The 26518-nt window shown below is 39.6% G+C and overlaps 1 protein-coding gene across 1 annotated transcript in view; it reads right to left on the bottom strand.

Annotated features, from left to right (window-relative positions):
- The window catches only part of Stmn2 (stathmin 2), a 41769-nt gene that overhangs the window by 4696 nt on the left and 10555 nt on the right, over positions 1–26518 (bottom strand). Inside the window, exons 2-4 of the mRNA XM_042680667.1 lie at positions 14002–14097; positions 10594–10766; positions 427–618 (exon numbers count right to left, since the gene is read on the bottom strand). Of these exons, the coding sequence (XP_042536601.1) occupies positions 427–618; positions 10594–10766; positions 14002–14097 (461 nt within the window). The remainder of the gene's footprint in view (positions 1–426; positions 619–10593; positions 10767–14001; positions 14098–26518) is intronic.

The following is a 26518-nucleotide window of genomic DNA, read 5'->3' as shown; positions in this document are numbered from 1 at the left end:
ACATATTTTTTCCAGTTTAATATTTCTAGTAAATGCAAATATTTATTAAACCAAATAATATTTACATTGCACTAATATTATATACTACTATCATAATATAATACTCAATATTTCCAAGGTAGTATTTTTTAATACAGATTGGGTCTTAACGTTTGAATTAGCCTTCCTGAGCCTATTCACCACTGGGAAATTGGATACAAATCCCATGCAAATGTAATCCCATGCAAATGTTGTATGTCCATTTTCTTTCCTGTGTTATATCCCCAACCAAGTCAGTGTTGCATGGTGAGACCCTGATCATAAGGGTTCATGAACTTGCATCTGCAGCAAACTGTGACTAAGTCTCTTGATTCCTGGGGAATCAAGACACACTCAACTGTGTGTCTTACAAATGCATCCACATGCTCAGGACTTCACTGAGATTACCTTTTCCTGCAGACGTTCAATAATAGCAGCTAGATTTGCCTCACGGTTTTCCTTAATTTGTTCCATTTTCAGGATCAGCTTTTCCTCCGCCATCTTGCTGAAGTTGTTATTCTCCTCCAAAGCCTTCTGAAGGACCTCTCTCTCATGCTCCCTCTTCTCTGCCAATTGTTTCAACACCTGGGCCTCCTGAGACTGGGAAAGATAAACAAAGCCAGCTGATAAATCTCTGAATGCCTGACAGGAGTGGAGGAAGTTCCTTCCTTTCAGAGGAGCCTAACCTGCAGCCTAGCACACTGCCTTCAGTTCCACACTTAACATGCACAGTGTAGAGTTTTCTATAGAATGTGGTTAGCTGGGAAATGTGGCTGAATTTTCAAGCTGTGAATTTTGTGGGGGGGTAGATTGTTTTAGGAGAAACATTTAACTCTCATTCATTAAAAAATGTTGCAGCTAAGCACTTTGTAAAGGGAAGTGCTATAATTAATTTCTGGATAGGAACATTGCTTTGAAACCTGAGGAACATGGGTGAGGAGTTGGCCACTTTTTCCTTTCCTTTCTGTCCTTTCTCTGCTCCATTGTTTTTTGACCAGCTGTAGGCTGGACCCTAAGATAAGCTTTTTGATTTTTGTCAATCAAATTATTAAATCACTTTCCTTCGTTTACCTTCATTCTTCCTTCCTTCTCTCCTTCTCCCTCCCTCCCTCCCTCCTTCCTTCCTTCCTTCCTTCCTTCCTTTCTCTCTCTCTCTCTCTCTCTCTCTCTCTTTCTTGGTAGTATTGGAGCTTTGCATTGTCTAGAGCCATACCAACACTTTTAACACAGGTGATTTATTTTCTATGTTTTGGTATGGGACTTAAACTCTGGGTATCATGGTCTTGCTTGGCGTTTTTGCTTATGGCTGTTCATCTACCACTTGAGCCACACCTTCAGATCCAGTCTTTTGTTACTTAATTGGAAGGAAGAGTCTCTAAGATTCTGAGAGCTCAGCCTCCTGAGTAGCTAGGGTTATAGATGTGAGCCACCGGTACCTATCTGCACTGATTGTTTTTGGGATAGTCTTGCTTCTTCCCAGGCCACATACTTGGACTGTATTCCAGTTATTTTAGGCTTTCTATGATAGCTGGCATAACAGACACTTGCCACCATGCCCAGCTTGTGTTGAAATGGGAGTCTGAAGAATTTTCTGACTAGGCTGCCCTGAACCTACGATCCTCCTGATATCAGCCTGATCTCAACCACATAGCTAGGGTGTCAGATAAAAGCCCAGCTAGTGGTTGAGAAGGTGTCTCTTAAACTTTTCTGCCCAGACTGGCCTTGAACTATAATCGTCCTGATCTTAACCTCTCAAGTAGCTGGGATTCACAGGTCTAAACCACTGTTGCCTAACTAAATTCACTTTCTTCCTATCCTGGGTTTGTGCTCTCTTTCCCCATGGGCTAGATCGTCTTTGGATGATCAGTATCAGCTTAACACCTATTTGGTCACAGCTAGCAGAAAGCCCTTATTCTGATCCTCACTTAAAACATTCTGGGTATGCACTGAAACCCCATGGTTGCTACTTTGATTAGAACAGAAAAACCAGTTAGAAGTTAGAGGTGCTTCCGTCAGCCCCTCCCCTGTTTGAGGAACTGCAATTCTCTTCCAGCATCAGGAGGCCCCTGGACTCCTAGGGTGCACATCATCACTGGGCTACTTGATAAACATACTGGTACTGCTATCTACATCCAGAGGTTCTGACTGCAAGGTTCTCTGGTGGGGCCCAGGAATCTACATCTTCCAATCGCCCCAGTGATTGTAGTGCAGGGAGAACCAGGCTACTTGGTGCAAAATGCACTGGTGCTCTCAATGGCGTGTTTGAGCCTTAGCTGCCTTGTTAACCTTGGAAGTATTATTTTTCTCCTCCACACTATACAGCAAAGAGAAATCTTATCCAGTACTAATCTATCCAGGCTAAGACCAACTGATCACACATTTATTGTTCCTAGTCAGTTCCTTGAGTATGGCTGATGTTCTGAGTTAAGTCCTTGCATCAGGGAAGGCTGTACATGTGACTAGGTAAACAGTGGTAGTCCCTCCCCCCCCAAAAAAAATCCCCAAAGAAGCTGTTAAATGTTGATTTCCATAGAAAGTATCACTAGGAGAACATGGTAGTTGATGGTTGTGGTCGTGGTAGTTATTTTTGAAAGATCATGCCTATGCAATATTGGGCCTCAAAAGGAAAAAGGAAAGCTGTTATCCTCACCTAAAATTTTATAGACATGGTAAAATCAGACAGCAGTTTTTTTTTTTTTTTTAATGGGGGCGGGGGCTTGTTTGATGTGTCTATTTCAAAGTCTGTGGCTTTGTGGGGGATTAGGCAGAAAATCACGGAGACTGGCCTGCTTCTTGCTTTCATCCTGTAATGGTTTTACTGACATTTTTAGTGGACTTCTCACACTGTCCCTTTGTTTTAGCTTGTGTGAAAGATTATATGGAAGGCATAGAAAATGATAACATGAACAGTTCACAACTGAATGGAGGCTTTCTACAAAGAAAAATTAATTACCTACTATGTAGTACTTTCACTCTTTTACCTCTAGGGGGCCTGCCGATAAAAAGCAGCCTATGCAGATTTTGCTTATGTAGGGCTACCAGGATTAATAAAGATGAAAGGGGGAAAGGGGAGGGAGGAAGGAGGGAAATGGGGAAGAAGAGTTTGAATGGGGAGGAAGGAGAGGAGGAAAGAGGGGAGGAGGATGAGGAGAAGGATTTGCGGGCTCTTATGGTTGAGTACAGTCTAAGTCCTTTTCTAAAATTCCTTCATCCCCAGCCATGCACTGTCTCCTGAAGGAGGTCATATGAATAGGCAACCCCATGGTGAATTGCACCTTACAAAGAAGAGGAAGCCATTTCAACCTTCCATTCCAGCAAGTTCTCTATCTGGGATCTCCCGGCCAAAGGAAGAAGGATGCTGATCACCACACAAGGGTGTGATATGTCCAAGCATTAGGAGTGGGATGGGAGCCTTTGGCAGTCCCAGGAAATAAAACCAAACCAAGCAAGTCCCAATGAAGCAGAACAAAACGTATCCATTCAAAATCCTCCAGTGTGGTGCTATTAATTACTTTCTACCTGAATGTATGACTAGTTAATGTTCATTTGGTCCATGGGCCACACCTGCTAAGGGTAGCTAGAGACTCGTTCAGCCTTAGCAGTTCCTTTCTTTCGCTTCTCCTATATGAGGGTCCTCATGCTGTCCTGACAGCATTCCTCTGGCTTTTCCATGGCCCTTTGTTTCTAGCAGCCTTCCTGCAGGAGCTCCTGTGGCACAGGGAAATTAGCCCCAACCTGGAACTCTAAAAGCCTCTTTTCATCCTACTGTGGGGAGTGTGTGGGCCACCCTGTCACTGTGGAGACAGGATTTACTGCAAGGTGGTGCTATGACGCTGACTTGAGGCCTGAAATGCCTGAAATGTTCATTTCCATAAACTCCAAGTAACTCCAGTAATTTGTTTGCTTGTGCTTTCACTTAATGTTCATATTTGAGCCTTAATTTTTTTTGCAATAGAGACAAAGAGGAGACAGCAGGAGAGGAAGGTTGAGAAGGGAATGCATTGAAATGAAAAGAGTAACATAGCACTATGTGCCTTTTCAAGTTTCTTGCCTTGGTGGGCCACACTTGGTTGCATGAACAAGTACTCTCCCACTCAGCATTAGGAGCTGAGAGTAATGACTACTACAGGTTCAGCAATGCAAGACTGGCTGCCCTCATGTAGTATGGCTAATACTTTTGTAGCCACTGGGGCTACAGGAAATCTCACAATAGAGGTATGAAGTGCATGTTTTTAGCCCTGTTAACTGAGTGATACAGAAATAGAAGGGAATCTAGAGTTTGTTGCTAACTGACAAAGACGTCCTGGGCTGTTTTCTTCTGGATACCTGGCCTTCACACTGAAGGAAATCTTAAATCCACCGTTACTCCAACCAATGCATTTGCAGGCCCTGTAACTGTCTATACTTCATATAGTTAAAGCTCAAATCTCTGAAAAATATACTAAGATATGGAATTTGTTATGGCGGAAAGCGTTCTTCACTGAGAGAATACTTAGGGATCTGTCTTTTGATTCCTACTTGTAAATAATCCATGCTTAGGAAAATTCTTTAATGGAGTTGGTTGCCATGAAGGGGGGGGGAGGGGAAGAAGGAGGGAAAGAGGGAAGAAGAGGTTGAATAGGGAGGTGATGTGCACCTCCACTGAAAGTGAACCTCACCCCTTCATCATCGACTAGCATCCAGCTACTGCTGCCCTACAATGTCTCTAGCTTTATCCCTAGGGAGAAGTTGATTTTCACATGAATATAATTTAATCTTCAGTTATACTATGAAGAAAAATAGTATTGATTCTAGTTTTTTTTTTAAACTGGTTCTGGAGCTTGAATTCAAGGCCTTGGCACTTTCCCTGAGCCTTTTTGTTCAAGGCTAGTGCTCTATCACGTAAGCCACAGCTCCACTTCCAGTTTGTTTTTAGTGGTTAAACTGGAGATAGGAATTACATGGAATTTTTTTTGCCTGAAATGGTTTTGAACTGTGCTCTGCAGATCTCAGCCTTCTGAATAGCTAGGATCCCAGACATGAGCCACCAGTGCCCAGCTCTGATTCAAGTATTTTTAATTAATGAACAAGACCATTAATTAAAACTAGCCATAAATATTGCACCAAAACATGACCTGACATGAGTAGAACAAAGATGTGTGACATACAAAGTTGTGGTAGAAGTTACATGCTTCCTCCTTGTGCAAGTAGGTAGTATTATGACATACTTTGGTTGGGTAGATCAGCACAAAAGCTGGTAAGGGAGTGGGAGAGAGGTGATTTGCTAAAGATTGTTGGAAAGAAATTGTTCAAAGATAAAGTAGCTGATCTTGGAGGAACATTTTTAAGAGTGTGCACCTCACACATAAGGTTGCTAAACTACTAACTTGGACCATTAATGATCAAGATAACAATCAGCTAATAGAATGCATCTGTGAAGGCAAAATCAATCTCTGCAGTCTGTTGCTGATATAGAAACTGAGGCACCTTCCGTAGAGGTAAAGCCCTTCACATGAGCTCAGGATGGCTACAATTTATGAGAGCAATGAGGCCTATAGGATCAGAGTTATTGGACATTTAGGAACATTTCACCATTTTTTTTTCAGGGAAGTTAATTACCATTTCTTACTTAGAGTGCTGGGTTTAAGAGTTGAATGGCTGTGCAAATGAAATGGAAGATAAATTCAAGTTAATTGGTACATAAAATTTTATTTTACTACGACTTAAGACTAGGTTTTAGATGGCAATAATTTCCACTCATTTCTGAAGTAAACATGTTCCCTCCACCTTATTTTTGTGTCCCTGTCTATCGTGTTGGGGAATTGGGGAATTTATCACTTGTAATTCAGACTCTTTATCAAATGTCAAACGTCCCAGGACACACATGCCTGCACACTTGCAGGTTGGATGATGTGTCTGTAGCGATCCGCTTTTCTGCTAACAATGCACTGTAGCCCATCTACAGTCACGAATGATGCCTTGAAGTATGACAATCTGGCGTAGTTATATTAACCAAGGACGGCAAGATTCATGTTGGGTTGGAAAGCCAGAGGTATAAGAAAAAATTAATAATGAATAAAATACAAAGCATTTGAGAATGAGCCCTTCTTATTCTGAAGCCTTTCTGCTCCTAGGAAGAGATTTTGGGGGGTTGTACCCAAAGTGTGGACTCTTCACCCAGGAATAGTGCCAGGGAGGGCTCTGTAGTGGCGGTGGTGGGGTCACACTGTCTTCCTGAATAGCAAAGTGTGAAAAGCCAGCACAGGATGATATAAACCCACAGTTGTAAGCCCCCCCCCCCCCCCCCCCCCGGTTCTGGTTTTCATCTCAGTTGCCTTAGCTTCAAGGGACCTGAGCACCACCTGTGCTGGGGATGTTAGTATGTGAATTAAATCTCACTGCATTTCTTTGAGGAGTGCTTTTTAATTTAATCTAGTCTATTTTAGGATGCAGTGTTGCCACTTAACTGTTTATTTTTTTCCCACAATACTAATTGTTTCGAGTCACATTTAGTTGGACTGACCTACTTATGTATTTAAACATAATATACCAGACTGTTTATACAGTCTACACACTACGCAGTTTGATAGAGTATTTATGGTCTTTAAAAACATTTATGAAATGATTTATCTGGTAACATTTTGCTAGCTATCTGTGTTAATCAAAGCTATGCTCTTTATAGAATCCTGAGTTGCTAGACTCTGTGAGGTCCAGAATTGGATGTATTTTTAGGAATGATGGACAAGGCACCGACAGTACTTGTTCCGTATGTTAGGCTGATGAACCTAATTCTCACATAGCTCCATGATGTAGAACTAAAACAAGCCCCACTCTAGTCATGGGCAAAAGGAGATAAATATGTGATTTGCATGAGGGCATATGGAAGTGGTGGATCAGAGTTTGACCACAGAAGTTAAAAATGTGGTGTATGATCTATTGCAGTCACGATTAAACAATACACAGATATCTCTATCTTTATGGAGTCTATAATTTAATGGGAAATACAAGCTTTAAAAATATGCAAATTCCTGCACACCTTGGCCATAGCTATTGGCTGATCTAGATGAGTTCATAGGAATGCAATTCTAGGACTTTCTTAGGACTACTGGGGAAGAGAAGTCCTCTTTCTGCTGGAATTGTTAAATTAGAGAGATAATATTGGAACTAACTAAAGCTAGACTTCTTGGTATTGAAGCCAATTAGAAGCAAGAAGAAATGATGGAAAGTTTTCTGACAATATAGTTTAATCATGTGGATACAGCTGTTCCAGCCCCCTTTAAAAAATTTTTGGTGGCACTGGGATTTGAACTTGCAGCTTGGTGCTCTGCTGTTCCTTATGCTGAAGATATTCCTAGACATTTTTTTTCTTTTTTTGCCAGTCTTAGGACTTGAACTCAGGGCTGGGGCATTGTCCCTGAGTTTCTTTTGCTCAAGGCTAGCACCTCTGGAGCCACAGCACCACTTCTGGCTTTTTCTGTTTATGTGGTATTGAGGAATTGAACTCAGGGTTTCATGCATGCTAGGCAAGCACTTTACCACTAAAACACATTCCTAGTCCCATTCCTAGACTTTCAAGTCACACACTCACTTTTTGCTCTAGATAACTGAATTACGCTTTAGTTCTCTGCATGTCCTTGCTAGGATATTTACTGAGATATATGTACTAGCTGAAGATTTTAATAAGATTTAGGTTCTTCAAATAAGCACTAATTAAGTCAGCACCATCCAATAGAATAAAATCAATTGATGACTCTCTTTAAATTGGTATTTTGTGTTAATTATACTTTCTTCTAATTAAAACTCTACCACAAGAACATAACCTAGATAGTGCCTTTCATAAAAGACTTTTTTTTTTTTTAGGTCCTGGGGCTTAAACTCCGGGCTTGGGTACTGTTCTGAGCTTCTTTGGATTAAGACTAGTAGGCTAGTGCTTTATCACTTGAGCCACAGTGCCATTTCCATGTAATGGGAATTTTAACAAATAATAAGAATATGATACAATACTGCTTTGAAAAGGCTTCAAAGTGTCTTCTAGCTGTGGTCAATTTCTTCTGCAATTTAAAGGTTTACATGTATAGTTGTTGATCATTTATTTCTGTCAGAATGCAGTTTCATTAGAATCTTTAGCTAACAAAGGGATTGTGATGAGTTTTCTAAGTTAGCACCTAGTTAATTTTGATCATCTCTGTTCTTTTCCTTTCAATAATTTTCTTTGAATTAAATATATTAGAAATACCATCAATAAACTTAACCATGACACTGACTTTTGGTTTTTGGGTTTAATCTCAGCTCAGTTAATGACTTCATGTTCTGATCTCAGTGTGACAATTCATGAGCAATTTAGAGCCTATACCTACCACATGCTGATCATGGTAAGATACATCTTATGGCAAGAATATAATCTGGCTCCATGCCGCAACTCCTTAGGGGCTGAGTCATGTCCAATGCAGCAAAGTTCTGATGGCCTAGAAGTCTGGATTATTTATTGTAGCTTTACTATGAGAAGAAAAGCTATAAATAATTAAAAGGTGATAATTTAAAAAACGATTCCTGCATATATGCTTGAGTTAGTATGTCAGTTTCCTCTTTTCTTCTTACCTGAATTTAAAAATTCTTTTAAAAATTATTATTGTTGTTATGAAGTAGTTGTACAATGAGGTTACAATTGCATAAGTCAGGTCAGTTTCATTTTTTGGGGGTGGGGAGAAGTGAAGATTGAACCCAGGGCTATGAGGTGGCTAGGGAGGTGCGCTACCACTTGTGCCACACCCCAGTCCTCCTTTTGTCTCTATTTTGGTTTTAGAAGTAGGGTTTAGGTAACTTTGGCTCAGCTGACCTCAAACTTTTGATCACTGCCTTGGCCTTCTGAGTAATTGGGATTATAGGTGTGCAGCACCCTGCCCTGATCAGTTTCCTCTTTTTTTTAAATTTAAATTTTTATGAAATCTATGACTATAACAGAACTTGGTAAAAGAGCATATATATATATATATATATATATATATATATATATATATATAATATCATTAGATACCTAAGGAGTCTCATTCTAAAGTGAGAAACTGAAATTGGGAGTAGCATATTACATATCATAGGAAGATTTTTTCAGACATAAAGGATATTATTTTCTTATTTGGAAATTTAATCTGAGAGCTTCAAATCTCTCTCTCTCTCGCTTTCTCTCTCTCTCCCCCTCCCTCTCTCTGAGTGCATGTCTGTCTCTACATCTATATCTATGTACTCCTCCCCACCCTATATTTCTGCTTGTTCTGAATTCCCTGCTGGACAATTCAGTAGTGAAGAGAAGGACACTTTTCATTCTTTCAGTAATTCCATAGCACCAAAGTGTTTAATGTTGTAGCTGATATTTTATAGACAATATCTTCATCAAATGAAAAATATTAAAATGCAATTTCCATTCCCATAAGTCTGTGTATAGAGTATATATATTGTGACTACCTGAGTGAAAAATACGTGATAAAACTTACAGGGAAAATATGATGTAGGGAGAGAATTCTATGTTCGGGTAATCAGGAGTGCCTGGAAGAGAACCACAGCCATAGCACTTGCCTGGAGCATGTCCACTCATATGGAACTTCTATAGTATAGAGTTGCTTGGATTTCTTTTCAGTTCTTTTCTTCCTTTTCTTTTTTGCCAGTCCTGGGGCTTGAACCTAAGCTTCTTTTGCTCAAGGCTAGTACTCTACCACTTGAACCACAGCACCACTTCTGCCGTTTTCTGTTTATGTGGTACTAAGGAATCAAACCCAGGGCTTCATGCATGTTGGCCAGCTCTCTACCACTAAGCCCTGCTCAGATTTCTTAGTGACTTCAAATCTGAATGCCCTTGGCTTTTCTTAGCACTTGCTTGGAGAAAATTAAGATTTTTTTAAAATGGAAAACATCTGTAACACAAGCAGGAAGCAATGACAAAAACAGAAACAAATTCCCTTAAGGCTTGGAAATGGGCAGAAGATAACCCAGGGTCTCTTAGAAGATTAATTTGTTGGAAGGATTAAGTTCAAGGGCAGACAGTGAGGCTCTGGGAAGAAAGAAGGTGAGCTCCAGCCCTCTGGATCTCACTTCCACCTGGGAGCTGGTAGTTCCAAGGAAAGCTCTGCATTGCACTGAGGGTGACCTGTGGACCCTGAGAAGGAGGAATCTACACTCCTGTCCCTCCAACACTGGGATTCATCTAGAGCTGGAGCTCTGAGGAGGAGTGTGGACATTAGGACACTGAAGCTCTGTTGGTGTACTGTAGAATTGAAGAAAATTTTTACCCTAACAAGCCTGGCTCTAAGTTTTCTGGAGATTTGGCACATGGTGTGATGGTCAAGCTGGTCTTCCTTCCCAGACACCTCTGCTTATCTCTCTCTCTTTCTCTCTCTCTCTCTCTCTCTCTCTCTCTCTCTCTCTCTCTGTGTGTATGCATATGTGTGTGTGAGAGAGAAAGAGAAAGAGAGAGGAAGTAAAAGACAGACAAGCAGACAGACAAAAAGAAAGAGACAGAGAGAGAACAAGAACAAGGAGGGAGGGAGGGAAAGGCAAGGGAAAGGGAAAGGAGAGAAAAGAACAACTATCTAGGGGGAAAGTTACCTTTCTTCTTTCTTCAGCAGCCTCCAGCTTCTTCTGGATCTCCTCCAGGGACAGGTCTTTCTTCTTTGGAGAAGCTAAAGTTCGGGGCGCTTCAGAGACAGGAGATGGTGGCTTTAAGATCAGCTCAAAAGCCTGGCCAGAAGCGCGTTTGTTGATCTGCTTCACTTCCATATCTGAGAAAGTTGGAGAAAGTTAAGTTCAAGCATCCAGTGGAGCATTGAGAGTTTGGAGAATGCAATTAATTAAAAAATTTGGGGCCCAGCAATTGAAAGCAGCATTGTTATTCCAGGAGATAAATTAGTGATACTTGCAATTTGCCTACATTGTTTTGGACATATACAAAGTCTCTTGTTAGCATAACTATGGATATAGTTTGATAGAATAAATATTTACAGTGTTGAGAAATTTAATAATAGCTACAGAGAGTTCAATAATGAAGGGTATATTTAGAAAAACAGGTTTAACTTGAAGTTCAATTTTCTTTTGAACAGATGAGTTTTGTATAAAAGCCAAGGAGTATGGATTTATTTTTTTAAAATATCATAACTGGAAGTGTTTTTCTATTAGATGATGAAAAAAAGAACAGAGCTGTCACATATAATGAAACATAAGTAGTTAAGAGACCCATTTTTGTGCCTGGGGAGCACAGGGGTGGCTAGAAACAAGGTAACTTCCATTTGGCAAAGCAAATGTGAATGCTCATGTGAACTCCCTGTTGGTTGGTCAGGATGTCTGCTACTTTTTGAGACCAGTAGATGTAGTATCCTCTCTGTTATAGGCATCCTTGCCTGTCTGAAAGGGACAATAGACTAGACTCCACTGTTCTGTCTTTGCTCCTACTTTATTGCTACTTACACTACTCTCTCAAAATGCTTCTCAAATTGGAGCCAGGGAAAGAGACATTGTATTAGTGTAGGGTGAAGCAGCCTTTACTTCTCTAATTCATACATATCCACTCAGAAAATTATTCAGCCCTAAACAAGGGCACCCTGCCAGTTTTTGATAAAAACCAATGAACTTGGAGACCATAATACAAAGTGAAATAAGCCAGGCAGAGAAAGACAGGATCTCATTTACAGGTGGAATCTATAAAAAAAAGTTGAACTCATAGAATTCAAAAGAGGTGGTTACCAAAAGCTCTGGGGTGATGGTGAGGATATATATTGGGAATTGTTGGTCAAAGGGTAGAAGATTTCAGTCACAGGGAACCTCTTGTACAGCCTGTGATGATAGTTAACAACAAAGTGTTGTGCTACTAAAAATCACCAAGTCAGACTTTATGTTCTCCCTGTAAGTCTAGGAAAAGTAATGCATATGTTAATTAGCTTGATTTGGCCATTCTGCAATGTACACATCTTTCGAAATCTTGTAAGTATATTCTATTTTGTCAACTAAAAAAAAAGCAAAACAAAAATGAAGTGTTTCATTGGTGGTTTATGTGGTGAAGATCAGATCTCCAAGTTTTAATGTTACATGCTATGATTTATGGTAAAACAATCTAATTTACAATATAAAAGATTGATAGCTAATACCTGCTGAGACTTTTACAACTACATAACCTCATAAAATGTAATATATATATATATTTTAAACAATAGCTCAGTGGTCAGTTTGGATTTTAACTGAGTGGGTTTGTTTCAAACTTGACTGTATCCTCTGATTTGGAATCACTGCTCTGCTTGTGATCTGAAACTCTGTGATGTAAGGCCATTTTCTGTGGTGAGTCACAGTCATCCTTCATTGACTGAGAACCCTTAAGGACACCAAAATCAAAAAATGCCCTGAGCTCTTACACAAAATAGGGAGTATTTGCATCCAACCTTCAGAACACCTTAGGTCGACTCTAGTACCTAACATAATGTATATGCCACTTACATTGTCTTGCATGGGAAAAAAATGACAAGAGAAAATCTCGAAATGTTCAGCATAGGTGCAAGTTTGTGTGTGTGTGTGTGTGTGTGTGTGTGTGTGTTGGTCCTGGGGCTTGAACTCATGGCCTGGGTGCTATCCCTGATTTTCTTTTGCTCAAGGCTAGCACTCTACCACTTGAGCCACAGCCCCATTTCTAGCTATTTTGGTGCCTAATTGGAGAGAAGAGTTTCACAGACTTTCCTGCCCAGACTGGCTTTGAATCATGATCCTCGTTTCTCAGCCTCCTGAGTAGCTAGGGTTACAGATGTGAGCCATTGGCTCACATTTTTTATCTGAGTTTGGTTGAATATGTGCATATCTGATAATAGTAGCAGGGTTTAAGTTCTTTAAGCTTTCATTTCCACATCTGAAAGATGGAGGTAAAAAGAGCACTCTTTTCCTGGTGGCTCACACCAGTGATCCCAGCTACTTCAGATGCTGAGGTAGGAGGAATGAGAGCTGGAGGCCAACCTGTGGTACACAGTGAGACCCTGTCTTAAAAAAAAAAACACCTTCCTCCTAACTGTTGTGATGATTAAAAGATAAAGGAATTTGACTGTAAAGCAGAGATCATGATATTTCATGTTTATAGAGATAGATAATAATAATATTATTAATTTTTCTTACAGTGTTTGTGTGCAATAAACATTTCACGTTATTATCAAGCTGGGAATACAAAGTCAAGTTAAAGCTTTGGAAATTTGAAATTCTTCCCTGACTTTTTTTTTTTTTGTGGCCAGTCCTAGAGCTTGAATTCAGGGCCCAGACACTATCTCTGAGCTTCTTTTGCTCAAGGCTAGCATTCTACCACTTGAGATGGTACCACTTCCGGCTTTTTCTGTATATGTGGTACTGAGAAATGGAACCTAGGGCTTCATGCGTGCTAGGCAAGCACTCTTCCACTAAGCCACATTCCCAGCCTCTTTCCTGACGTTTTGGAAGTAGTGTGTGAGTGAGGCAGAACTTCTTCATCTTCTAAGAGTTAATTTATCCACAGCTTATGCTTTCCTTCTGTCTCCTTCTCAGTTCCCAAGGCAGCCCAAACCACCAGCACCTCCTCTGTCCTAACCAGACTCTTCTACTCACTGATCATTTCCATAATAGGACTGACTCTTTACTAAGCCCTGGGACCCTTGATGGTGTGGGACATGTCATTTATCTTTGTACCCTCAGAAGCAATATAGAAGAAACTTAGCATGGTGGCTAGCTCATACCTACAATATTCTCAATTGGGTAGTAGAGATCAGGAGGATTGAGGTTCAAGGTTAGCCTGGTCAAGGTTATTAGGACCTTACCTCAACAAATAAGAGGGAGGCGATGGTATCATCCCAGCTAAGAGGAAAGTGTGAATAGGAGGATTGCTGTTCAGGCCAGACTAGGCAAAAAAATGGGATCCTATTGTGAGATGTACAAAATGCTGATTTCATTGTGTCATGGGCTCTTCTTGTACATTTTTGTGAGTTTTAGGCTGGCAGGGGGCTCCCGCAGGGGACTCACCATCATAAGTGTAGATGTTGATGTTTCGTGGTTCTGGGTAGAAGCAAGAGCAGATCAGCGACAGCATGGACAGCTCCTTCATTTTTTCCTTGTAGGCTGAAACCAAAGACAGGAGATTAGTATCTTTCATTTCCTGAGTTTCCTCTTAATGCTTCCCTAAATTTGAATAATAATTACAACCACCTGCAGAATGAATATGGCCAGATACCTCTGCTTTGCTTTCTTTCCTAAAATTTAAATGAATAAAAGATGTAAACAGAACTCCAGGGTGTATATTCCCATTACCGAGGGCAGGAATTGCCTATGAAAGCACAGTTAGACAAAGTGTAAATAGGAGTTACGTGAAAATAAAGGAAAATAGAAGGAATTAAGATCAGGCAATATAGGAAGGGAAAAGAAGAGAAATAGGGAGGAAAAAGAAACAAACACGAATGGAGATGACCATATACTAATTGTGTATCCAGGTCTCTCATACATAAGATTCGGGAGGGCTCGGCTTGAATCACTACTATTCACATGGGGGTAGTTATTAAGCAGATTTATCCTCCAGGGACCTTTGTTTGGCTTTCTTTCCTCCCCCAAGTGCATTTTCTCATTTCTCTCTTTTCCCACACACACCTGGATGATCTGATGAGGTTCCTTTCTAGCAGAGCAACTTCAGGAATTCAGTGTGATTGCTCTGCTCTTTCTTACTTGGGCCCTATTTCATTTTCTCCTTTCCCCTGTAGGGGACGTCCTTCCCACATACACTTAATGAACTCTCATTAACTATTGGTTATCCCCAGGACAAGTGCTTCCAGATCAGACCACTTAGATAGAGGATAAGAAGGTGGGAAGTCTTCTGACCTTAGTTGATCATTTAATTAATAAAATTAACAAATTAAAAAAATGAAAAATGGTAAGTGGGCTATGAATTGACTTGTGATGAACTCATGGAGCAGCACATTGAGCCTCATAGGTACTATCTGCTTCTTGTCAGGGTCTTTTTGTCCTCAAAGTAACCTCAGTTCATTGGGAAGGAGGGAACTCCCAGAACATGGACTTGGATGTAAATTAACAAGAGATGGTTTGTTGGCCAGCAGGAAGCAGATTCAACAAGTAGATGCTTTAGAGTCACAGAATGTTAAATGGAGATATTTCTAAGAGAGTTAGTCAGTGATCCATCACTCCACCACCAGTTTGATCAATGAGGTAACTGAGCCTTGCAGATGCCAAAGTCAGATATGGCCAGTGCTTAAGACGGGGCTCTGGCTAAAATATGGCAAATCAGTCTCTCTCAAAACTTCCAAGAGGTCTTCTAGCTTTCCTTTTTTTTTTTTTTTTTGTGAGGGAAGCACATCATGGTAGAAGCACATGGCAGAGCAAAATCTTTTGCCTCATGGCTGTTAGGTTTTTAAAAGAGGAAGCCGAGTAAGGACAGCATCAGCACGCACGTGGTATTCAGGTAAGGGGTAGGTTTATTCAGTACACCTGCTGGGACCAGGCAAGGTTGGCACTCCACGCGGCTGGGAAAGGCCTAGGAAAGAGAGAGAGCTGGAAAAGAGAGAGAAAAGAGCTTGAGAAGAGCTAGACAAGAGCAGAGAGAGGTAGCCGAGTAAGAACAGCGGCACTCACGTGGTAGTCAGGTAAGAGGTAGGTTTATTCAGTAGACCTGCTGGGACCAGGCAAGGTTGGCACTCCATGTGGCTGGGAAAGAGAGAGAAAAGAGCAAAGAGAGCAGAGAGAGCTAGAAAAGAACACACAGAGAGAAAAGAGCTTGAGAAGAGCTAGACAAGAGCAGAGAGAGCTAGAAAAGAGCAGCGAGAGAGATAGAGAGAGCTAGAAAAGAACACACAGAGAGAAAAGAGCTTGAGAAGAGCTAGACAAGAGCAGAGAGAGCTAGAAAAGAGCAGCGAGAGAGATAGAGAGAGCTAGAAAAGAACAGCAAGAGCTAATCTTGTCTTTTTTTGGGGGGGGCAGGTCCGGTTGTGGGGCCTGAACTCTGGGCCTGGGTGCTGTCCCTCAGCTCTTCAGCTCAAGGCTAGCGCTCTACCATTTGAGTCACAGTGCTACTTCCAGCTATTTTCTTTCTTTCTTTCTTTCTTTTTTTTGCTTATGTGGTACTGAGGAATCGAACCCAGGGCTTCAGGCATGCAAGACAAGCGCTTTACGACTGAGCCACCTTCCCAGCCCTAGCTTTCCTTTTAGGATGACACCTAATAGACCACAGGGTGGGTTTGTTAGCACATAGTTGATGATAGGCAAATATCAAACATTGTCAATTTTATATATTTCAACTTAACATAAGAATATCTCCTTCCAACAAGCAACATAACTTGCCAGGTAACACTGAAGACCTGGCAACACTTCCTGATAAGTTATTATTATGATTAATAATGCTGATCCTGGGGCTTGGCTTGAATATAGAGACTAGGTACTGTCCTTGAACTTTAGGCCAGTTCTCTATGACTTGAGCCAATTCCACTTCTGGCTTTTTTGGTGTTAATTGGAGATAAGAGTTTCATGGCCTTTCCTGCCTGGGCTGGATTCAAAACAGAATCTTTAGATCTCAGCCTCTTGAGTAGTTAGGATTACAGGTGTGAGCCATTAGTGCCTGGACCCTGATAAGTTTTTATTAAATATCTTTGCAATTTTAGAAGGTTGAACCACATTTGTTTTATTTATTAGAGTTTTTAAAATGGTTATTTTAGGCAAGAGGCAGATTAATAACATGAGTGAAGTTCTGCAGTTAATGTGATGTGGCTGAGGAAAAATGGAAAGGGAGGAAAGAAAAATGAATGAGTATGAAACTGGTGACTCATGCCTGTAATCCTACCTACTCAGGAGGCTAAGAACTGAGGATTGTAGTTTAAAGCCAGCCTGGGCAGAAAAGCCTGTGAGACTCTTATCTCCAAGAAACTATCAAAAAGCCAGAAGTGGAGCTGTGGCTCAAATGGTAGAGGGCTAGCCTTGAGCAAAAGAAGTTCAGGGACAGTGCCTAGGCCCAGGACCAGCACAAAACAAAATAAATAACAAAAAAGAAAGATGTACGAATGAGACTTTGCAGAGAACAGTTTGAAAATAATAACTATATTTGAGCCAAAGCACAGAGGGAAGATTTGCAGTGGAAGATAAATGGATGGGCAAAGGAGGCTTTCTGGAGAAAGTGTCACTAGGTAGAGGCTCCTCAGATGAGTATTCTGATTTGAGGAAAACTGGATGTGAGTTGAGACACTGAAATATAAATAATCTGAGTAAGTAAAGCGTGCGTGCACACACACACACACACACACACACACACACACACACACACACACACACACACACACACACACACACACACCCCAAAAGAATCCCCAGCAAATGCAAAGGGCTAGAAGAAATATGTTAATAAGATTTAACCACTGGAATTTCATATTTTGAATTGCCAGTCATTTTTCCTATTGTTTTTTGGAAGACAATGAGTGTTAATCTTTTCACTGTATTTCAACATATCGTGGAGATGAATACATGTTTGTAAGCATTTTCAGTGGTTGGCTGCATTTGCTCTTAATTATTAATGTTTTCAAGTAAATGCATCTCTCTAGCGAATTCATTTAAAATTCAACCCATATGAAGTGTAATGATTCTACAGCAATAGTCACTTAAGCTAATGATGTGTGAACAATTGTATTTCCATTCTTCCAAATGGCTATGATGAACCATCAGTCATTGTAGCAGCTGCTATTTGTTGAACACAAACAAAAATACATTTGCATGTATTTTCTCATATAATCCTCTCAACAATGCGATTAGAGATGCTTTGAAGATATACTAATTTGTCCAAAAGGACAGATGAGGGGAAAGACTCAGAGAGGTTAGATAACTTGTTTATAGTTCAATGGATTGTGAAGTTTAGTTTCGATGAAGGTCTATCTGACTCTTCTTGCTCATGCTCTACTCCTGTCTTCACTGTCTACATGTTGCTAATAAGAAAATAATATATAATATGATTTATTTTTAAATTAAAGTGTCTAAGTTTTAAAAACTTTTTTTCTTTGACACTTGCTCCTAAATCTCATACATATTGTTCCATTGTTATTTAATCTAGCATGGGTAGTATCATTAAAATTTCTTCTGTTTATTCATCCTGGACAAAATTCGATTAGAGTCCTGAATTTTGGCTAGTGGTGAATATAAAAAAGAATTCATTAGGCTTTGCTGGCAGTGAGGAATATTCCAGAAATATCATTAATAGACTACTTTTGGGAGAAAATATCTCAGTCCCTGAATGAGATATTTCTCTGTGTTCTGAGACATTGGCATTCTTTTTTTGGCACAGCTGGGGTTTGAACTCAGGGCTTCTTGCTGGGTAGGTAGGAGGTCTACCACTGAGCTACACCTGCAGCTTTCAAGATGCCCATAAGGATATAAGCAAATCATGACCTTGAATTTAGGCTGGCTCCAGGGTTTGTTAGTACATTCCTTAGTTTTTATCCTTTTCCTTGTTTGCCCTGCCATAATATTCTAACAGGGAAGTTTTCTTAGCAAGTCTTAAACAGTGAGTTTGGATTGAACCTGTTTCTTGTTTTGAAAGCTGTCTGGGTAAAATCAGATACTACAAATGCAGGATCAAAATTTCTTTTTTTTAATTGTGAAAATACCGAATAGAGGGGTTACAATTACATGGGCAAGATAATGAGTACATTTCTTATCAAGCATTGTAGCCTCCTCCTTTGTTTCCCCTTTCCATCCCATCCTTCCCCCGCCCCCTCAAAATTTCTTGAACTTGGTTTACAGCAATTAGATTTGCTTGGCTTCTAACAAAGGGGACAAATGTTCTTTGAGACTTACCAATTCTTACAATATTTCTTATCTTGTTTAACATATTTTTTAGAAACCCCATTACTGTTAATTCTGACTTCCCACTCCAGTACTAAGGCTTGAACTCAAGACCTTGTACTTGCTCTTACTACCACCGTAGTCATACCCTTATCCCCTTTTTATTTTTTCACAGAAAGGATCTCATAGCTTTTCCTAGGCCTGGTCTTGAACTGAGTCTCCTGATCTCTGCCTTCTGAGTAGCCGGTATTATAAGCCTGAACAACCATGCTTACAGTGTTCTTTAATGATGAAATAGACTACAATGAATTAGTTTAAGATCCTTTTTTTCTGAGATAGGGTGTTACTATGTAGCATAGGCTGGTCTAATTCTCAATCCTCTTGTCCCAATCTCTTCAGTGCTGAGGCTACAGGTGTGTACCATTATGTTTTCTTTGAAAAGAAATATTTTTTCATAGTATGTTGGCTTAACTCTAGAGCATAATACTAATTTTGCTGATGAATATGTAACTGAATATGTAACAGTTAAAAAGAAAATAATTCGTATTTTTAAAGCCTTACGTTAACATCTCAAATCAGTGACATGAGGTAATGTTCCAGATATTTCTGCTATGATGTAATGCTGATTGCTTTAGTATAAAATTAGATTCTGTCCCCATTCACTCTATCCATGTCTCCTTACAAGAATTATGGTCTGTAAAGCCAGGGAAATTCTGAAAGATTCATATTTTGAGCAACCAAAGCATGCCAGTTTTTTCTGTAAGTTATAGTCATCAAACCAAATAAAGGAACATTTCAGAAGGTCAAAGTAGTATAATCCATCAATGGGTTTTACAGAAACATATGTAGCTCTTAAATTTCAATTCAGTGGACTTTTGGCTTTGACAGTGGGGACAAGGAAAAGAAATTGGATCACACAAATCAGGCCTTGTGATTAATCCTGTACTAGAAGCAGTAAATCGTTTCATCCTGAGATCTCACCTTACTCTTGATTCATTACATCCACTGCTGTGTTTAATGACAATCCCAGCTCCTCATGAAAGGTCTTGTCTTTTACTTCTTCCCCCTCAAGAAGAATTTCTTATAGTCCTTGATGGGGACCAACCACAATATGGTTTAGAGTATTAGAACTGATCTATTCAGTTTATGTGCTAAGATTTTATCACCAAGCTCAATTCTGAGTACTGAAGAATTCTTCCTTCCCCACTCCTCCTCCAAAATACTTCCTGGTAGTAATAATGAGCTTGAAATGCTATGAATTTTAGCTATATTGGTTGGGATTTATATGAGACAAAATCATCAGGCTAAGGGGATTTCCCATAAAAGACTGACTCTGTTTCCTTTCCTTTCCCATGGCTTCCTGAGCTGGGAGGCTCCTGTGTGGTGAATAGAGGCTGCCATGACCATTTCTGTTTTTTTTTTTTTCCTTCGAAATGGCTGACTATGACACTTGAATGGTCAAAATGTTTCATTGCTGTTTCATTTTTGGCCGAAGAGCAGAATCACAAATGTTTTGGTCACGAAGGATGATGACTTGTAACTTGTGATCTTCCTTTCTCAGCCTCCCGATGTTCTGAGATAACAGTCAGAATGTACTATGCCTGGCTAATGGTTGGTTTTAATTTTTTTTAAAATCAAATGTGTTAGTTTTATTTTAATCACTGAAAAATTGTGCATTAAAGGTTTATAGACTTGGTTGTAGTAAATGGTTAGGTAAAATTGTCCTTCCGAATGAGAACTAAGTCTGACGTTTTGCTAGTCATAATATGTCCTGAGATCACTTTGTGTTTAAGAGAATAGGAGGAATATATGCAGGTATAAATATGTTCATATCTATATGTACTTACCTAAAAATAGCAAATCTAAATAATGGCACGGTTTGTAATTATCTGCTATTGTAAGGATTGCAGTAATTTTATTTTTGAAGAACTCTGGCAGTATGTGCAAGAGTCTGCAAGATGCATCTGAAGAACATTGCTTCCATAATGTAATTATCCTCAGCATCCATTTGAGACACAGCTAAACAGTGTGCAGGAAATTTTTCATGCTAACCCAGATATGGCACTGAAAATTTCTTTTTCATTTTGAAATTCAAATGCTACTCCCAGCTTTGCCACAGAAAGATTCATTTTCCAAAATAGGTCTCATCAAATTAGGTACTAGAACTTTAATTAGTTTAATTTTCTGCAAGGAACCTAAAGCCATCTACAAAACAAGTAAGTATGCATCCAAAGCCTTTGGATTTTTGTGTTCCAAAAGGAATCACAATATATAGGAACACTTAGTCAAGGAAGAGTTTTCCAAGTTTCCTTGTTTCTTTTGCATAGTTTGAAACAAAAGCACTATGTTTACTTGATAAGAAACCTGTCAGAGAAACATAACAAATGTAGATGAAAATCTGCTCAGCATCATCAACCATCATGATATGCAAATCAGAATGGCAGTGAGGTATCTGCTCTCACCTGCTATGGTGGCCATTATAGAAAAGACAAAAGAGAAAAGAAGTGTTGAAAAGAACGTAGAGAAGAGGGAACCCTTGTACGATACTGGTGAAATGTGAATTAGTACAGTCATAATGGAAAGCAGTATGGAGGTTCCTAGTACTATATACCACCCAGCAATCCCATTTCTAAGCATAAATTTGAAGAAAATGTTGAAGACATATCTGAACTACTAAGTTTATTACAGCATTATTCAGAACAGTCGAGATATAGTATAAAGATATAGTGTGAACCTAAATGTGCACCAGTGGGTGAATGGGAAACACACACACACACACACACACACACACACACACACAAGGTAGATGCACAACAGAATATGTGGTGTTAGAAAGGAGGGAAATCTTGACATTGGTAAAATATGAATGAATCTGGAAGACATATGTTAAGTGAACTAAGAAAGACAAATGTTGCATGATTTTACTAAGAAAAAAGTTAAAAGTTAGCCAGATGTGTTGTCCTGTGCCTGGGATCCCAGCTAAATGGGAGGGAGAAATTGGAAGGTAGTTATGCAAGCTAGCCTGTGGAAAAATGTTAGTGAAATCCTGTTGCAAAAACACAAGTTAGGTGTGGTGGTACACTCATAATCCAGCTACATGGGAGGCAGAGGTATGAGAACTGTGGTCTGAAGGCAGCCCTCGGCAAAAGTGTGAGACCATATCTGTGAAACAGTCTAAGTAAAAAAGGGTGAGTGGTCATTGAAACAAGCAATTACACTGTGTAGAAGAACTGGACAACTTAGAAACTATTCTTCCACAGGTGGTACACCCAGTGTAAAAGATTGCAATCTAAAAATAGGAATGATAGTGAAATCAGGACCCTTTGTTCATTTCCAGGACTGTTCATTTATTTCCTTCAGGAAATAAATGCATGGTGAAGAGTTTTGCTTGCTTTAGTTATTGCATTTTTGTTTCTCCCTTTTATGAAAACTTGCACCAGATGAGATTGGCTTAAAAGATCAATGACTCTTCTTGACTTAATTTTTTGTCATGATTGTTGCAGTGCTGGGATTGGCGCTGAGGGACTCTTGCTTCCTGGGCTTGTTTGCTCAGCTGTCACTCTAACACTTGAGCCACAATTCCAGTCTCTCCCCCTTTTATTGCTAGTTATTTTAGAGGAGTCTGTCTCTGTTCAAGCTGGCATTGACACTTGATCCTCCAGATCTAAGCTACCTGAGTAGCTAGGATTACAGGCCACTGGTGTCTGGCTCATTTTTTAAAAAAAATGCTAACATCTTGAATATATCACTTTATCACTCTCTGGACTTTGTCATCTGCAATTGATTTTTCAATGCTCAAGTTGTTTTTAAACAGAATAATTTTCCCATTAATAAACATTCATCCTTACATGCTGCTGCAGTGTGCTCTTTCCTTTCCCTAGGATACTGGGGATTGAATCAGGAAACTCCTGCATACTAGACAAGCAATCTAGCAGTCTACCATTTTGTGTATCTTGTTTGTGAGACAGGCTCTCCCCAGATTTTCCTAAACTGGTTTCAATTTTTTGACATTTCTGCCTCCACCTTCTCAATAGCTGGGCTTATAGTCATGTTCTACTATATAGATTTTTTTCCCAATCTGCCTTATTTTAGACTAACTATTTTATGGTAACTCATTAAAGGAAAAAAACCCTGAATCTTTCTATTTCTATTTGGTTAATTATTTCTTTTGCTGATTCCTGATATTATATGCTAGCTAGATGATAGATATAAATAGTATATACAGTCTGACAAATATTTCATGAAGCAACTCATGTCTTGAATTTCAAATTGTTAAACACTCAGGGTAGAGTCTACTTTTCCTTGTGCTACATGAAAGATCTGTTTTTGATGTCAAATAATTGTTTCTCAGGTAGAGTAAGTGATACATAAAACATAAGCTTTTGGGATACCACTTTGAACTCTTTGTGAATTCACAGTAGTCTTAAGGTTACATGTTAGGTGTAACTGGCTGAGACTGGAATATTACTTGCAGTGGCAAATACTATGTTTATTGGTTATAAACATTCCCAATAAAAATGAAGGCAAAAATGGAATCACATTTGATTTATATAGATAAATATGAATTAGAGTTTGGCATAAATTATTGAAAATCTATTTAAAAATGCCACCGCATAATGTTAGCTAATTATTCTGACTGAAGCTTTTGTAAAGTCAGATGCCACTTGAATGTTGTTTTGATTTTTCAAGATACCTTTCTTGCTTTGCTAACTCCTTATAGACATAAAAAAATAGCAATAGCAGATTAGTGCTTGGCTCCTAAATCACTACTGGTTGAAACGTATTACCTTCATGTGTGATGGAGAATAATATTGAAATCATGTGTCTATCTCCTTTTCCCCACCAGCCATGAAAGGAGCATTCCATTCATGCTGCATGACTGCAATGTCTCAGCCATTCTCATCTACTAATGGGTAGAGAACAGGAAGGTCAAATCTACCCATAGAAAAAGAAAATACCCAGCTGAAGGAAGGGTGGAGAAAATGGGGGCTGGAGAGGAGGGCAGGACGCCAGGCTTAGGAGCCTGGGGAAATGACTGTCAACTGAGCTGGGAGCTAGTGGGGATTGTGTGTGTGTGTGTGTGTGTGTGTGTGTGTGTGTGTGTGTGTGTGTGTATGAGACCTCAGTGTACAATTTTACATTTTAATGCTTCTGGAACCCGTTTTTGTTTCTATTGATGTGACAACCTGAGTAGAGAAGGTTCAGTTTTATTGGTATTATGTATATTTTTGAGTAGAACATGATTTATAATAATAGGGAAGTATGATTAAAATATATGCAAGAGAAATAGGATATTACTTTATGATCCTTGATATCTACTGTGCTTTGACTGGTATAAAATTATTAAGTTGTGGCATTGCTCAGAGTAGATTTATGTTGGAGACATATGGCATCGGCAGCTGTATCATAAATATGGTATTTTGTGTGTGTGTGTGTGTGTGTGTGTGTGTGTGTGTGTGTGTGTGTGTGTATGTGTTGATCCTTAAACTCAGCACCTGGGCACTGCTCCTGAGTTGTTTTTTCTCCTCCCTCCCTCCCCCCCTTCAAGGCTAGTGCTCTACCACTTGGGCCACAGTTCAACTTCTGGCTTTTTGATGGTTAATTGGAGATAAGAGTCTCACAGACTTTCCTGCCTGGGCTGGCTTTGAAACATGATCCTCAGATCTCAGCCTCCTGAGTAGCTAAGATTGTAGGTGTGAGTTACTGGTGCCTAGCTCTAAGTAATTTTTATAGTTCTGTTATGGGTGTTGAATTAACAGGGAAATTGAGATGTTTAATTTTAAACATTCATCATTCATCTGGGGAATCAGGGAGAGAGATCAACACATTTTTATACATTGCTTGTTATTCAATTGCTTACCTAATCTTCCTATGATTCATTCAATTTAGGGATTACTTTCCTCATTGAAATAATAAATTATTTTTGTGCTGGTATTGGGGCTGAACTCAGGATCTCATTCTCTTGTTTGGCTTTTTCTCTCAAGACTGGAGCGCTGCCACTTGAGCCACAGTTCCACTTGCAGACTTTTGCAGAAAGATTTTGGCATACAGTCTCAGGGACTTTTCTACCTAGCCTGACTTCAAATTGTGGTTTTTCAGATCTCAGCCTCCTAAGTAGCTAGGAATAAAAGCATGAGCCATCACCATTGGATCTTACTTTCCCCTTTTGTAGTAGTGAAAACTGTAGTAATGGAATTATGGCTCAGTTGCTCAAGGAATCAATCCTAGGTAGCAAGCAGTGGAGCAGGATTTAAAGCTTCTCTCTCTAATACACCATGTTAGTGCTTTCTTGCCTGAAACAGGAACAGTTCTTACTAAGGTAAGCATTTAACAGGGGAACTTACAGTATTGCCTTTTTACTTTTCACAGGGTTTTACACTCTTCTGAGATCCATGATTAGCTCTTTTTACTTCTTACAGGTTTACCCTTTGATTTTAACCTTTGAAGGAAGCTTTGAACCAAGCTTTCAGTACCTTTGAGAATTTAGGTCTGGGATACTTTGACTATAAGCAAGGCTTGCTCAATCTCAGGTGGAGAGGATGGAAGATATAGTGCCAGGAGGTGCCAACGTGAGCCTAGAAGAAAGGTGATACTTTCCTGTTGTCCTATCAGCCTGCCCATGTTTTCTGTGTCTACTGTCTGAGGTGCCTGGGCCATGCTGAATCTTTAAGATTAATGGCTGCCATTTTGGGCCAGGACTTACCACTTGGATGTGGGAAAAGCTGAGCAGGGGCTGTTTCAAAAACCTTGGATGAGTTAATTGTTCCTTTTGAGCAAATCTTCAGGGAGAAGGCTCAGGGATGGCCAGGGCAGTTCTCATCATAAGCTTTTCAAAATGTCAAATAGTATTGTCTGAAGGATTCAATCGATATCCAGGTTTACTTTTCATTATTTAGGACACACTTTAAAAAAACCACCAAAATGACTCAGCTTCTGATTGTGTTCTTGTTTGCTCTTTCTAAATGCATGCCCATTGTATACAGTCACATATTAAGAAGTATTTATCTTAGAAGATGCCGCCATCAGAAAGAATGACATCGTCCCATTTGTTAGGAAATGGAAAGACTTGGAAAAAATGATATTAAGTAAGCCAGGCCCAATAAAACATAGGTCCCATGGTTTCCCTTATTTGCGATAACTAGTATATGTCTAGGACAAGCAGAAAAGGTCAGATAAGATGATGTTAAGCAAAATGAACCCCAAGATAGGGACACAAGTGATTTTTTTCTTGCTATTGTTTCTAACGTATTTATAAGGCGTGATTTTTTTTTGTTGCTTTGTATGTCCTTCCCCCACGGTATAACCCCTGTTTTCACTGTATTTGATGTTGGTATACTTTGGGGAGGGGAAGTGAAAAAACAAATTGTTTAAATAGGGATACAGGTGGACCTATTGCAACAATGAGATGTATAAGATGCTATGTTGAAAAATGAACTTTACAATTTAGGCGGGGGTGGGGTAGAGGTGGGCGGTTTGGGGCGGTATAGTTGAGGAGGTGGGAGGGAAGGGATGGCAGGGGGGGAAACAAAGGAGGAGGCAACAATGCTTGATAAGAAATGTACTCATTACCTTGCTCATGTAACTGTAACCCCTTTGTACAGTATTTTCACAATAAAAAAACTTATTAAATAAAAAAAGGATAGAAGAATGGAAGCCCTTGCAATAATATTGCACTTGACAGATACTAATCTCTCCCCCATTTGCTTTCTTGGTCTTG

Source organism: Dipodomys spectabilis, unplaced genomic scaffold, assembly GCF_019054845.1.
Source record: "Dipodomys spectabilis isolate Male_0828 unplaced genomic scaffold, ASM1905484v1 ptg000063l, whole genome shotgun sequence".
NCBI lineage: Eukaryota > Metazoa > Chordata > Mammalia > Rodentia > Heteromyidae > Dipodomys > Dipodomys spectabilis.
This window is presented reverse-complemented; position numbering and strand designations above follow the sequence as displayed.